This window comes from Rhincodon typus, chromosome 6, assembly GCF_021869965.1.
Source record: "Rhincodon typus isolate 14 chromosome 6, sRhiTyp1.1, whole genome shotgun sequence".
NCBI lineage: Eukaryota > Metazoa > Chordata > Chondrichthyes > Orectolobiformes > Rhincodontidae > Rhincodon > Rhincodon typus.
This window is the reverse complement of record NC_063337.1, coordinates 25,081,365-25,097,706: the sequence shown is the minus strand read 5'-3', so window position 1 is coordinate 25,097,706 and position 16,342 is coordinate 25,081,365. Positions and strand designations below refer to the sequence as shown.

Genomic DNA, 16,342 nt, shown 5'->3' with positions numbered 1-16,342 from the left:
ATTAATTAACAACTTCAGAATAAAGACACACATATGTGGCAGCAAACGCAACGCAGTTGCAATTTACATCCAATTTGAAAGGCAGAAGTGTAGGTCTAAGACTAGCATTTTAAATTTAAATAAGGGCAGCTATGTGGGAATGAAAGTTGTGCTATATGAAGTGAACTGGCATGCTGAGCTAAAGGATGGATAAATAGAAACATAACGGCAAACATCCAAGGGAAAATTTCAAATTAGGTTGACCTCGTTTCCAATGGAGTTTATAAGAGTGAGGGTTAATTTGATTCTGAAAGACCTTGAAAAGTCTGAAGTGGAATTAATATTTTCTATTGTGGGTCAGTCCAAAACAAAGGCACCATTTTAAAACTGAGGCTGGCCCTTTCAGGACAGAGATGAGGTGTTTTTGGATCTCTGCCTCGCAAGGTGGTGGAGGCATTGAATGTTTTTAAGACAGAGGTAGATGGATTCTTGTTAGGCATGGGAATCAATGTTACATGTGAATGTGGAAATTAAAACACAAACAAATCATAATCTTTATGTTCATTTGTAATGGTACAGAATGACAAAAACATTGATCAGGATGAAGAACTGAGAGTTTTCTTTTGTTCATGACGTACAGGAGTTGCTGGCTAGGCCAATATTTATTACCCATCACTAAGTCTTCAGAGCGAAGTTAAGAGTCAACCTCATTGCTATGGTTAGGTAGCCACATGTAGGCCAGACCAGTTCAAGCCGTAGATTTTCTTCCCTAAAGGGGAAGGAATTTACTGATAATAGATAGATTGAGTGGGCAAAAATCTGGCAGATGGATTATAATGTGGAAAAAAACTGGAAGCTGTTTACTTTGGCAGGAAGAATGAAAAAGCAGAGTTTTAAATGGAGAATAAATGTGGATTTCCAACATACAGAGGAATCTTGATGTTCTAGGCATGAATCATAGCATGCTGGTACCATGTGTAATAAAGAAGGCTAATGGAATGCTATCCTTTATTACAAGAATGATTAAACATAAAGTAAGGATGTAATGCTTCAGTTATATAGGGCACTGTTGAGTCCACATCCCAAATACTGTGTGTAGTCTTGGCCTCCTTATTTAAGCAGAGGTTTGTTCAGAGGGGATTTACTAGATTGACACTTGGCATTGAGGATACTAGGCACCGGGGATGTTTCAGAGGAGATTTACTAGGTTGATAGCCAGAATGATTGGGTTTCTTCTGAGAATTGGTTAGACAGGCTCAAGTTGTAGAATAGTAAGGGGTGACTTGATCGATGAGTATAAGATCCTAAATGAGGACATAGAAAGGATGTTTGCTTTTATGTGTGAGCCCAGAAGTAGAGGGCACTCAAAATTAGAGACTTTTGGTGGAGATAAAGGAGATTTTTTTTCTCTCTCAGAGGACTGTGAAACTTTGGAAGCCTGGGTTATTTCAGGGCAAGCACAATCACTATATACTTTTAACAACTGAGGTAGGTCAATTTTAGTTAGGCAAGGGAATCAAAGATCACTGGGAGTAGATGGGAATGTGGAATTTGAAACACCAGATCAGCCATGATCTTATTGAATGGTGGAGCTGACTCAAGAGGCAGAATGGCCTACTTCTGCTCCTTTTTCATATGTTTGCATGTACTGTTGAAGTGATGTCATTTTTACAATATTGGGAACTGCCACTGCCATTCGGTACACAGCAAGATCCCTTAAAGAAATCAATAACCTGTTTTTGCAATATCAGGTAAGATCTAAATGTTGGCCAAGATCCCAGAAGGATTCTCCTGAACTTCTTTCAGTAATGGTATAGAGTGGTTACTTCAGGGGAGCAGATAAAGATCTCTCTTTATCACCTCATTGAAAAAGGCAGCACATCTAAAAATGCAGCATTTCCTCAGTGCTGCACTGAAATATCAGTCATATTTAACTCTTAATTGAAGTCTGAATAGATGACCTTCTAAGACAAAAAGTGTAATGACTAAACCAAGGCTGACAGATAGAACAAAGTAAGTAAATCAGCAAAATAACGACCGATGAAAGTTAAGGCAAAGAAGTATAAAGCACAGCATGCAGGAAGGAAAAACAGAATCCACTCAATGGATATTATATATATAAAACACACTTTATGCATGGCATTTAAACAATACAGATGTCACTGAGAATGACCAAGCAATTATAGTGTGCTCAATGCTAAGCTTAAAACCAAATTAGAACAATTAACAGCAAAAATCAATAAGATGTCCGATTATATAGTCAAAATGGATAAAGTCCAAGGAAGTAGTGATCAAATGTTATCATGCACTGAGTAAACCACACAGAATTGAGTACTGCATGCAAGAAATCAAAACAGTATTCAAGTTGCAGGTTGTAGTGCTCAGGAGAAGCATGAGACTAATTGATCCCTTTGGTTAACACCTGTTAACTTAGTGTTTTCAGTCTCACATGGAGAATTCTAAGAATTAATCTTACATTAGTTTGTCAAGGGCACAGAAAAATTTAACTCAGAATATTACTTCAAATTCAACTGAATGAGCTACAGAAGAAGAGCACATAAGTTCAAATTAACAAAAGTAATTTTAAGAGTGATGTTAGAGCTTTTATTTTCACACACAGATTGATCAACAACAAGGTTTCAAGATAAATTAATTCAGGTAGACTAATTGAGGTTAACAACTGTAGAATCAATTAAGAAATAAATAGATGCCACAAGGGAAAAGCTTAGAACCTCTGTGGATAGCTGAATTCATGATGAATCCATGGTATTCATTTTGTGGTTCTGCAAAGAGTATGTTGAATGAATTGCTAAAATAACAAAGAAATTAGTAACTAAACAAAATGCCTTGTTGGTAATCCCAGAAGTTCTTGTATCCAATATTACTTCATTTTTAGACTACATAAATCTTTATTAAACACTACAATTTTGATACTTGTAAATTACCTCCATAAACCTATCCAGCTCCCTACCTCTTTTTTCCTCCTTTAAGACATTCCTTGAAATGCACCTCTTTATCTAAGCATTTGGTCACTTTCCCTAATGTCTCCTTATTTGATACCACTCCTGTGAAGCCACTTGAGACATTGCGCTATGTTAAATGTGCTGTACAAATGCAAGCTGTCATTTCAGGACAGTGTCAGGTTTTATCTTTTCAGCAGGCAGTAACCACCTCAGCCACACACTGCTACAGATTACTGGTCAGTCACACAACTTTTTTTTATTGATTGATGCGTTGAGTTTGCTGGCATTTAATGCCCATCTTTAATTGTCCTTGAGAAGCTGATAGTGATTTGCCTTCTTGAACCACTGCAGTCTATTTGTTGTTGGTACACCCACAGAGGTACTTCCAGGATTTTGACCCAGCAACACTGAAGGAACGGTGATATATATCCAAATTATGATGGTGAGTGGCTTGGAGGAGAACTTGCAAGTGTCGGTGTTCCATACACATATCAACTGCCGGTCCTTATTGATGCTAGTGGTAATGAATTCGGAAAGTATTGCTTCATGAGCCTTCGTGGATTTGAACTTCTGGTAACATAGAACCTGACGGACCCAGATAATTCATACGACGGATGCTGAGTGTATGAAGATAAACATTAGAGGGAGGAGAATATGGGCAGCGGGGTATGATAAAGTGAAATGGACGCAAGCGGGAAGCTAGTGGAGCACTGTTTAAATGCTAAATTACTTGTCGATCCGTTCTGCAGACTCGAAATGTTAACTTTCCGTCTCTAAGATGTTGCCAGAGCTGCTGAGTTTTCCCAGCAATTTCTGTTTTAGAGTTGATTCTAATGATTTCTTTGGATGGGAAAATCCATTGATACTTTGGAATTTTACAAATACTGTCAATTATAAGATTACATCTGAAGAGGTGAACTAACGGGCTAGCACAAGGAGAATATACAGTGAAAATTGGACGGCAGACTACTTTGAAAAGAAGCACGAAGCAAAGCAAGACTGGCCCCCGAAAGCAATAAAAGCCTACAATTAAATTTATGCACACAAGCCCCTTTTTGTGTAGATGTTTACTCTTACCTTGGCTCAATGCACGGAATTGGCTTTAAGGCGGAACCTCCGGTTCTCATAGCCCCAAGGTAGGCAGCTGTGAATTCATGTGGTCGTGCAGCCCAGAGCTCCCTCTAGGTTTCCCACTCCAACACTAGTGTTGCTACCGCTTTTGATGTCTGACGGGCACTCGCGACCAGATTCTGGCCTCTAGAATGGAAATGAATGGCTAGTTGTCGCTTCAACATTGTAGTGACAACCGAGTCCGGTGATAAGAAATGCTGGGTTATCGATAAACAACTGTTTGGGAAATGATGCGTTGGACAGTAACAACAAACAATGTCGTAAAACCGCGACAAATAAATGCGATGGCCAATTCTGAAATCATTCTATAAAGTTGTGGACAGGATTCCTCCCTCGTACATACTCATGAGATAACTACATAAGTAAGATTTCAGACACAACATGCCCTAACAAACTTGTTTGTGTTAAGTTTTATTTTCGCAAGTCACTTTGAACACAGTAACATTTCCACGTCTGTGTCAAATGAAACGACAAACAATTACGATAAAATTTTATGAGACACAAACCTAAATAAACAAACATGGAATAATTTCAACCAGCAGCTCCCACTGCTCATTTCCAACGTGTTAGCGTAAAGCAGCGTTCACGGGCCAAACATGAACAGGGAAACTTTGGCACAAAGTTTAAAACAATGACTTGAAGCTTTCGATTTTTTTTAAAAAGTTTATTAATCGTTATTCGTATCCCTTTTCGCAGTCTTTGCCATTACACCTAATTTGTGACTTTGATCTTCATTTAATCTCAACTCCTCCCTTTTCTTCTACTGTATTCAATCCAAAAGTGTACCTAGTTCCCAAGATAGGTTTGCTTCCTCAACTTTCTCTCTCTCCTAATTTTCGCTATTTAACTTCCCGTCATTCTGCTGGACCCTCCTCCCACCGAGATGTAATCTGTTCGGTCTTTCTTCTCCTTATATTTGCTCTGTCTCGCTTTTCCCTGATCATTACCTCTGCTGGCCATGTTGCCATTTACGGAGTGCTCGTGGTCTATATTCTCAGCTAGGAAGGGGCTCGGTGGGTGGGGGAAGCAGGAACCCGAGTTGGGTCCCTTCTAGAAGACGTCACCTAATTGACAGTTTACCTGACCACCCACCGGCCGGAAGGTTGGGCGACAAGGACACGGGCTGGGATCTCATTGATCTCCAATCGGTGCCGGCAGTGGGGCGGTACTTCCGCAGACAGGTTAGTCCCAGCTACCGGAGTTTATAGCCTGGAGTCTGGGCTGGTGTAGGGTGCAGTGGTGCAATTCGTTGCTGCGACCCGAAAGGAGAAAGAGACATAGACTGGCTGCAAACTTGGTTCTCAACAACAGCACAGAAGAAGAACAAGAGAATTGTCACTTTTTTTGAAACACATGAGAGACAGAGAGACTAATCTGTGCAGATCCTTTGCTGTGTGAAAGGGAGGGAAGAGGAAATAAATCTTTGTGAGAAGAAAGTAAAGACCATGGGAAGTTTGCAGCAGAGAGGGGAGAGTAAGTGCTTCTGTTTGTGTGTGGCCAGGCTGCTGTTGTTGTTGGCTCTGACAGTGACAGGTAGCACAAGGGGCTATGAGAGTTTGGAAAGTGCAGAACTTTATTACGGATTTATGTCGGGACTGTCCGAGGACTCCATCCTTCTGGCCAACAACGGTATCCGTGTGCCCTTCGGCCGCTCGGTCGAGCTGGACCCCATCCACGACCTGGTCATCCAGGTTCAGCCGGGAGACAAGTGCACGGTCACTGTCCTGGGCAACGACCCACTGTCGCAGCGGCCGGGCCAGCTGAGTCCCAAGAAGTTCCCGTGCGATTTCGGGCGGGACGAGGTGAAATACTCGCACTTCGGCTCCCGGAGCCCGTCCCGGGACCGGGTGAAGCTGCAGCTGAGGTACGACAGCCAGACGGACACGGTGATCATCCCGTTCATGCTGGAGGTCGAGGTGGTCTTCACCCAGCTGGAGATCGTCACCCGCAACCTGCCGCTGACCGTCGAGCGCCTCCTGGGCACCAGCAACGCGATCGACCGCAAGGTGCTGGAGCTGAGCTACCAGCCCAGCTGGCAGCGCTGCCGCCTCGCTACCTTGAGTGGCGCCGGCGGCCTCCCTCGCTACGGGCGGTTAGTGGACGAGAGGCGAGGAGGTAGTGGTGGTCAGTTGCTGGACTGCCAGGAGTTCCTGGACTCGGGCGTGCGGTACCGCCACATGGCGGCCACCGGCTCGCCCAACCGAGACTACATCCCGGCGGTGGTCGAGCTGCACGACGCCGAGGGCCAGCTGCTGAAGCAGGAATACTTCCAGATCGTGGTGCGCATCCGCGGCGGAGCGGACAACACGGCGCCCAAGCCCAGCTTCGTGGCCATGATGATGATGGAGGTGGACCAGTTCGTGCTGACCGCCATCACTCCGGACATGCTGGCGGCCGAGGACGCCGAGTCCGAGCCCGGGGAGCTGGTCTTCAACATCACGTCGCCGCCGCCGCTCGGCTCGGTGGTCAGCACCGACGACCGGCACCTGCCCATCACCTCCTTCTACCAGCGCGACCTGCAGGAGCTGAAGATCGCTTACCAGCCGCCGGCCGCCGACTCCGACCACGAGAGGATTTTCCAGATCGAGTTCGAGGTGGTGGACACCGAAGGCGCCGTGTCCGAGCCGTTCGCCTTCGTGGTGGTGGTCAAGCCGATGAACACGCTGGCGCCGGTGGTCAGCCGCAACACCGGGCAGCTCCTGTACGAGGGTCAGTCCCGGGCCCTGTCCAGCTCCCGCAACCTGCAGCTTAGCGACGAAGACAACCTGCACGAGGTCAGGCTCACCGTGCTCGACGGCCTGAGGCACGGACAGCTCACGGTGCTGGGCTCCCGCCGCAAGTTCTTCACCGCCGCCGACCTGGACGCGGGCACCGTGCTCTACCAGCACGACGGCAGCGACACGTACAGCGACAACATCGTGTTCCGCATGACGGACGGAGCGCACGACGTCGAGTTCCTCTTCCCCATCACCGTGGTGCCCACCGACGACGAGCCGCCTGTCGTCAACGCCAATACCGGCCTGAGCGTGCCCGAGCACCAGGCCGCGCCCATTTCCCCGTTCGTGCTCAGCGCCACCGACGTCGACTCCGAGGACTCGACCATCCGCTTCGCGCTCGAGCCGCCCGTGCCCGGCCTCGGGGAGATGGTCCTCCGGCAGGTGGAGCCCCCTGCCGACCCTTCCTCCTGGCAGTACACCGAGAGGGCGGGCGCCTACGAGAAGGTGGTGATGGAGTGGTCCCAGCAGGACATCATGAACGGCAGGCTCTTCTACCGCCATGTGGGCCCTCACAGCACCGAGGCGGTGATGGAGCAGCTGGTCTTCCGTGTGCAGGATGACAACGACCCCCCGAATCAGTCCGGCGAGCACACCTTCGTGATTAAAATCCAACCGGTGGACGACATCGCCCCCGAGCTGTACCCGGGCACCACTTTACAGATGATCGTGGAGGAGTATCGCCTGACCCACTTTCGCCGGAAATTCCTTCGCTACACCGACCTGGATTCGGACGACAGGGATCTGAGATATACCATTACAAAGCCCCCCACCGACACCGATGAGAACAACCCCGTGCAAATGGGCAACATCGTCTTGACAGAAAGCCCCAACACCCTGGTGGGCGAGTTCACCCAAGCTCAGGTCAACCACCACAAAATTGCCTACCGACCTCCTGATGTGGAGCTTGGAATTACTCCTCATGTGGTTCAGTTTGAGTTTACAGTGGAAGACACGGCTGGCAATAGCGTGGATGGCACCTTCACCATCTTTCTGCAGCCTGTTGACAACAAACCGCCTCAAATAACCAACACTGGCTTTATAATGTTTGAGAGAGATACCTACATAATTACAAGTGCCGAACTGGATGCTACAGATCCGGACACTGATGGACCCCAGATTACATTTACGCTCTCTCAGCTTCCGAAACATGGTCAGTTGCAGTACGCTGGTGTTACTATAACGGAGGGAGAAGCATTTAATTTAAATGATATAAGTAATGGCAAAATCGCATATGTGCACAATGGTGACGAGTCTACTGGCGATTCATTGAAAATAGATGTGAGTGATGGAGTTCATACAGTTACTATCACTGTTAAGGTAACAGTACGTCCTGTTGATGATGAAGTACCAACTATTACGTTGCCAGTCGGAACTATTGGATCGTACTTAGATGTGTTGGAGAATGGAGCCACTGAAATAACAACCAATGTCATCCAAGGAACCGATGAAGACACAGATGATCTTCGGCTGACCTTCATTGTGGAGGACCAACCACAGCTGGGAGAGATCTTGGTTAATGGAATCCCCTCTGAAAGTTTTACACAACAAGACATCATTAATGGAGTTGTGATCTATGCTCACACAGATGGTGAGATAGGACTGCAAAAGAAAGAAGATTCTTTTAATCTGACGCTCACTGACATGTCTGATGAGTGGAACATTGGAGGAAACAAGGTGCAAGGTGTCCGTGTACAGGTGACTGTCCTTCCTGTTGACAGTCAAGCTCCAAACGTTATTGTCGGAAAGCAGTTTACTGTGGTTGAAGGTGATAAAAATACAATATCACAGAAACATTTGAAAGCTGAAGATTTTGATACCCCCAATGATGATATACTCTGTACTATAATTGTCCAACCAACTTCTGGCTATGTAGAGAACATTTCACCGGCTCCTGGGTCTGAAACATCTCGTGCCGGAACTGCTATCACTGCTTTCACTTTTAAGGAGATCCGTCTTGGACACATTAATTATGTTCAGAGCATTCACAAAACTGTTGAACCAGTGGAAGATAGATTTACATTCCGCTGCTCTGATGGAATTAACTTCTCAGAGAGACACTTTTTTCCAATTGTTATAATACCTGCAAATGATGAAAAACCAGACATTTTCATGAGAGAGTTTGTTGTAATGGAAGGTATGAGCCTTGTTATTGACACTCCTATTCTCAATGCTGCAGACGCTGACATCCCTGCTAACGAATTAACTTTCTCCATCATTAAACCTCCAAAGCATGGTCAGATAGTAAATCAGCTTACTACAGGTACTGTCCTTGTCAACAGTTTTACTTTAGGTCAGATCAGAGAAGGTTCCAGCATTGTTTATGAGCATGATGATTCCGAAACTAAGGAAGACAGCTTTGACGTTCGCCTTACAGATGGGAAGTACAGTGTTGAAAAGACAGTAATCATTATGGTCATTCCAGTTGATGATGAAACTCCAAGAATGACTGTAAATAATGGACTAGAAATTGAGATTGGAGAAACGAAAGTAATAAATGATAAAGTTCTTAAAGCTACAGACCTGGACTCAGAAGACAAAACTCTTGTGTACATTATACGTTATGGACCTAGTCAAGGTCTCTTGCAACAACTTGTACCATCAGGGAAATTTAAAAACATTACAGTAGGAATGAACTTCACCCAGGATGATATTGACAAGAATTTGATTCATTATACACATACTGGCCAGGAAGGTATCCGCGACCTCATCAAGTTTGATGTAACTGACGGCGTTAATCCACTCATCGATCGTTACTTTTATGTGTCTATTGGTGGTATTGATATGATCTTTCCTGATGTGGTCAGTAAAGGTGTCTCTCTAAAAGAAGGTGGAAGAGTAACTCTTACAACAGATTTACTCAGTACCACTGATCTGAATAGTCCTGATGAAAATCTTCTTTTCAGTATTACGCGAGCACCTGTTCGCGGTCACCTGGAATGCACAGATGAACCTGGGGTACCTGTCACAACATTCTCTCAGCTTCAGTTAGCTGGAAACAAAATCTACTATATTCACACGTCTGATGATGAAGTGAAAATGGACAGTTTTGAATTTGAAGTCACAGATGGATACAACCCTGTGTTTCGTACTTTCAGAATCTCTATCAGTGATGTTGACAACAAAAAACCTGTCCTTACTTTCCATGACTTGATGGTGAATGAAGGAGACGTAAAACTAATTACTCCATTTGAACTGACTGTTGAAGACAGAGACACACCTGATCACTTGCTGCGGTTTACTGTGACACAAGTTCCAGTTCATGGACAGCTGCTATTTAACCGCACTATATCTATTACATCTTTTACCAAGCAGGACTTGAATGAAAACCTCATCAGTTACAAGCATGACGGGACGGAATTTTCTGAAGATAGTTTTTCTTTCACAGTGACTGATGGCACGCATACTGACTTCTACGTCTTCCCTGACACCGTCTTTGAAACGCGAAAATCACAGATGATGAGAATACGAACAATGCCCATTGACAATGGAGTGCCTCAGATTATTGTGAATAAAGGTGCCCCCACCCTTCGCGGGCTCACCACAGGACACCTTGGGTTTATGATTACCAGCAAAGCATTAAAAGCTGAAGACCGTGATAGTGTACACAGTGCTTTGAGATTCAAGATTCTGGAAGGTCCTGAACACGGGTATCTTATCCACATGGGCAAAGGAAATGAGAGTGTAACTGGATTTACTCAAGGTGAGATTTTTTCTTGGTCATACAGATATTATTTCTCTTAGTGTCTTCAGGTGCATTTTATTTGATCTTGAAGTGAGAGATTCGATTTAACAGAGAAAAAATGTCTGATTGGGAATAAATTACAAGATAGGTATCTTTTGAATCAGCATTCAGTTTACAACTAAATACCCAATGTTGAGAATCGACTTTGTGTGTAATATGCACATGAGAATCATATTGAAGGAATACCATCATTACAGATACATCGCAAGTCGAGTACCAAACTTCATTAGCAGACAGAGGTCAAAGTAGCACTAGGTTTTTATGGTTGGAAACCGATATTACTGGTCAGCAATACTGAAATTTTTGTTGCTAACGTTGACAGGTTCTGTTTTCCAGCAGAATTTTATGACCATACCATGACAGCAATGTTAACTAGGTTCTTAATAGAGATGACCTTGTACGCTGACTTCTCCAATATATTGCACATAGTGAGTTCAGCTAAAAAGAGCGTCAAATATAATCTATATTTAACACCACATGCAACAACTGCCATATACGATCTTATATTTGGGGAAATCAATAAATAAAACATAATCCATCTACTTTTAAGACCTACATCCAAATCTAGCACTGCTGATTGATATCATTTCATCCCCCTCTTGGCTAAAGAGACCTTCTGTGAAATAACTATGGACAGTCGCAAGTTAATTTCTACCAGCCTATATCCACACAAATTACTCCTGTTTCGCACAATAGTTCATCTCATGCAGCTGAAAAAGCAGACTGTTACGTAAACTGAGAATCATTGCAGCAATTTGAGGCGCATAGGGAGCTACGTGTTCTAGTCACAAAAAAAGTATGCAGTTACAGCAAGTAATTGAGAAGATTAAGGAAATATATCTTTTATCATGAGAGGAATCGTACATTTAACAATGTTATTTTTCAGTTGTATAAGGATTCTTCTGAATTTGGGTAATAGTGTCTATGTTGGGTAGTCTATTAACAAAAGAACTCAAAAACCATAGAGTGTGAACAGCATAGATTGAACAAGATGATGCCAGAGGTGGTCACATTAGTTATAAGGAGATACTGGAACTAGTTCATTTGGAGCAAAGAAGGTCAAGAAGAGATTTAAGAGGGTTTTAAATTAAGAGCTTCATTCAGTATACAATAAGGAAATGTAATGATAAATTATACTGGGAAAGACTATTTTCTGTGATCAGTGGAGACAGAAATGAAAGGTCACCAATTTAAAATAGCCAGAAAAGTGTAATTTGCCCCTCCGTTGTTCCTCCCTGGATGTGACGCAAAAGGGATGGTAGGAATGGCAAACAATTGGGCAAGCTGGCCCTGGAAAGAAACATTCCCCCTTCTCACTACCTCAGCCACTTAATTTCTGAGTGGGAAGGACCACTTATTGCCAGCTCTGTGGGCTGAGTCCACACATACCCCATCTCCTTGGTCATTGCATTGGACATATGCCAGCCTCTAAGAAATCTCAAGGTCCATCTCTGATCCAGTTACAGGATACTTCTGCACTTCCATGGGCTGCTCTGGAAATTGATTGTAATGCTGCTGTAAGGACATTGAACTCAGGGACATGCACCCACTCGACAGACTGGACCAGGCTCTAACTCCAGTCTCCTTACTCACTGTCATAGCATACACTCACTCTGAGCAGACTGAGACGCTCACAGTATCCCTGCCTTGCATTGCCTTGTCATTGTGAGCTTTGGCCCCATAGACAGAACTTCCAGGCTCATATTACTCTCGCGTTACGGTGTAGCACAGACACAAAGGAAGGAAGATTTTGTTGTTAGCAGGTCTCAGTTAAGTTGAGGGGGACCACCTTTGTGCGGAAATCTACCATAGTATGTCAAGAACAGCCTTCGATAATGGACCGAGTGCCTGGACATTCTCAGTCAGCCACATTGGGTGGTTAGATTCAGGATCCTTTCCATATAAGGGTGAGGAGCCAAATGTTGGGCAGCCCATCATCTGTTATGACTCATATTGTCAGACAAGGGGCTGTTATCCTTTTGAAATGAAAGAGGGTCAGGTAATAAGAGACATGAAAGTGGATGGCTCAGCTATTACTGTTCTTGCAGGTGGAGAGGAATAAGCAGCACATAGGGCAAACAAGGTTTGTAATGTCAGGATTGGGGTGGGTGGCAGCTAGTGAGGGAAGATGTTGCAGGCATTAATGAAAGTGATAGAGCATGAGCCTTGGTGACAGATATATACAGTAGTAGCAATCGAGTGATTGTGAGAAGAGAAGGTGAATATGCATAGATATTGACCCTTTTTGTATGGTGCTGGCATCCGTAAGACGTCTGCATCAGCACTAAGGCAGGTAGCACCATCGGACCATGCTGGCATGGCCTGGTGTTGCGGATTCCACTGCTCGTCCTGGGGGAAGAGGAAATCCCATGTCTGCAGCACCCCATCCGATAGGACCTCCACATCCCCGCATGAAAAGCTGGGTGACAATTTCCCCCTGTTTGCCATTTCCAAGGAATCTGAAGTCCCCACCTGCTTCAAGAAGACCACTGTCATCCCAGTACCAAAGAAAACACATGCAACGTGCCTCAACGACTGTTGCTCAGTGTCTCTGACCTCCATAATCATGAAGTGCTTTGAGAGGCTAGTCGTGGCCCACATCAACTCTAACCTGTCAGCCTGCTTCGATCCCCTGCATCTTTTACCTACTGGCAAAACAGGTCCACAGCAGACGCCATTTCCCTAGCCCTACATTCATCCCCGGAACATCTGGATAACAAGGACACCTACATCAGACACCTACTCATTGATTACAGCTCTGCTTACATAATCCCTACCAGATTAATCTCAAAACTCTGAGACCTAGATCTCGGCTCTGCCCTCTGCAACTTGATCCTGAACTTCCTGACCCACAGACAGTGAACATAGACAATAACACGATAATCCTCCTCCACGATAATCTTCAACACTGGCATCCTGCAAGGATGCGTACTCAGCCCTCTAGTATACCCCCGGTACACTCACGACTGCATAGCCAAATTTTGTATGAATGCCATCTACAAGTATGCTGATGACACCACGGTTGTAGGCTGGACATCAAACCATGAGGAATATCAAACAATATCACAATACAGGGAGGAGATAGAGTACTTGGTGTCATGGTGCAATGATAACAATCTCTCTCTATGTCAGCAAAACAAAAGAATTGATCAATGACTCCAGGAAGAAAGGAGGAGGACACGCCCCTATCTACATCAGCAGAGCCAAGGTGAAGAGGGTCGAGAGCATCAAGTTCCTAGGGGTGACAATATCCAGCAATCTGTCCCGGACCTCCCACGTAGCAGTGACGGTCAAAAAGGCATAGCAACACCTCTACTTCCTCAGGATGCTTAGGAAATTTGGCATGTCCGTAAGGACCCTCACCAACTTTTACAGATGCACCATAGAAAACATTCTGTCAGGGTGCATAATGGCTTAGTATGGAAACCGCTCGGTATGGAAACTGCTGTCCCCAGGACTGTAAGAAACTACAGAAAGTTGTGTGCACAGCCCAGACCATCACGGAAGCCAACCTCCCATCCATGGACTCCATTTATACTTCTCGCTGCCACGGAAAGGCTGCAACATCATCAAAGACCTTTCCCAACCTGGTAACACTCTCTTTCAACATTTTCCTTTAGGCAGAAGATACAGAAGCTTGAACACGCACCAACAGATTCAGAAACAGCTCCCCTGCTGTTATAAGACTGCTGAATAGACCTCTCTAAATTAAAATCTAATGTTGACCTTGCTTTTGTGCACCTTCTGTGCAGTTGTAACCCTGTATGCCTCACTGTCCCTAAGCACCGTATGATCTGTATATCCTTATTTGCTATGATCTGCCTGTACTGCTGGCAAAGCAAAACTTTTCACTGTACAGGTACATGACAACAGTAAATCAAATCAAATCAAAGGAGCCACACCTGGTAGCTCCAGCAGTCAGTGCTTGTCTGTACTTTTAAACATGGCATGTGCACAGGAGATGCTGGTGCTTTGGCGGATCTCTGGGCAGTGGTGAGTTGGTCCAGAATAGCACCTCGTAAGATGGGCCCAGAATCAGACGTGAGACGTGCATAGAGATTGGGTGATTATTAATGTGGCGAGCTGAGTAAGGTATAGCAAGCGAACTACTGGGCCACAGAGTGGAAAACCCCTCACAAAACTCAGGCCAACTCGCATATAGCCAAAAGAACCTAAGATTCAGCCCTTAGTTCAGTTGCACCTTTAAGCTAAGGCTTGCCACACAAATGGAGTTTTTCTTGTCCTCAGCCATAAGTGTCTCAAAAGTACCAAGGTCCCTTTTAAAATGAATGTTGGGAATCTACAGTTTATCAAAAAGCCATGAACCACCAGTACAGGAAGATTTAATGGTTGCTGTCCAATTTCTCTTCAATCTATGCTTATATGCAGCCCACATGAAGCAACAGAGCATTATCCCCAATTCTTGGCTTTTCCATGTTTGTGTAAGTATGTGGCACTCAAACATGACATAAATCATTGCAGTACATGCTGCTTGAATCCCCTAATTACTTTAAATGGAGACGTCGATAAAGTGAGAAGTCTTGAGGAAACCAACTCTCGAAGCTGCACTTGACGAAGAACTACAACCATAACATTAATATCTCTTTTCTGAGCAGAAACTGTGACCTGCTGAGTGGTTCTAACATTTTATTTATTGGTAACTGTTCTTTAAGCTTTGTTTGATTGCTGCTGCTCATTGTTTGAATATATGGAGCGTTAAACCAAGTAAGCTTCCCAGGTCTCTCTGAGTTTGGACTCTGCAAAATTACATGACTCTAGTGCAGGCTTAGAATGTTAAATTGCAGATGTGATTTAAAATGGTTTGAATAGCTACAGCTTGACAGGTCAAAAATTTAACTTAGCTAAGCATTTAATAACATTCCATTGGTTAGTTATTGCAAAATACATTGTACCAGATAATAAGCCACCAACTCTCACTGCTATTAATAGACAATAAGTTCTCTTCTAATTTTTGATGGTTTGATTCTGATCAAAGCTGCTGAAATGTCAATTTTGCAAAACTGTTGCATAATGTTGAGTTCAAAAGACTTAATTATGTTTTATTTTAACTTCAAATATTTCCTGCTATGCTTTCAAGCAGTTGCTAAGGAACCCATACATTTAGCTCAACATAAATTCCTTCTGGTTTTCTTAGTTTTCTTTCCCACTTTGGACAAGTTCCTGTTTACCGATCAGGATCCTCTGCTATGGCACGATGTACAATTATTCAAAATTACATCTTGGTTCATTAGTTGCACCATCATTGTACCTTTCAGCATTCTAATTTTCTAGATGTCCCACTATTCAAAACTGACTACTCTAACATCAGACTTAATTGTTCACTGAAGGGAACTTCGTAAAGAATGTAATGTGAGCCAAGGATTTTAATATACCTTCCTTAAAATACTAATCCATCATTGGTATTCCAGGGGAAATCGATAACATGAAGATCTGTTATGTGTTGAAGGAAGGGCACAATGCGACAAGTGATGTATTCCACTTCTCAGTCGAAGACAGTGGTAGGTGGTGTTCAGTTTGTTCTGTGTAAGATCGGCTATTTAATAGTATTGTTCTTTCTATAGCATTTTTCAGCAACCAGATGTTCCTTCCCACTTCAAATCTTGTAAGTGTTGTCTAGTGGGAATGAAGGTGTCATTTCTCCCAGAGTTGAGTGCTCATATTTCCAATAGTGTTTTTGGGCCAAAATGTCAAAGCATTTATCTAAAGACTTAGCTCATGCATTTTTAAGA

At 44.0% G+C, this 16,342-nt stretch overlaps 1 protein-coding gene across 1 annotated transcript in view; it reads left to right on the top strand.

Annotated features, from left to right (window-relative positions):
• The first annotated feature begins 5,202 nt into the window (after window positions 1-5,202).
• Window positions 5,203-16,342, top strand: part of LOC109917255 (FRAS1 related extracellular matrix 2) — a 223,505-nt gene continuing 212,365 nt past the window's right edge. The window contains exons 1-2 of the mRNA XM_048598312.1: window positions 5,203-10,550; window positions 16,022-16,111. Coding sequence (XP_048454269.1) covers window positions 5,519-10,550; window positions 16,022-16,111 — 5,122 coding nt within the window. The 5' untranslated portion in view covers window positions 5,203-5,518. The remainder of the gene's footprint in view (window positions 10,551-16,021; window positions 16,112-16,342) is intronic.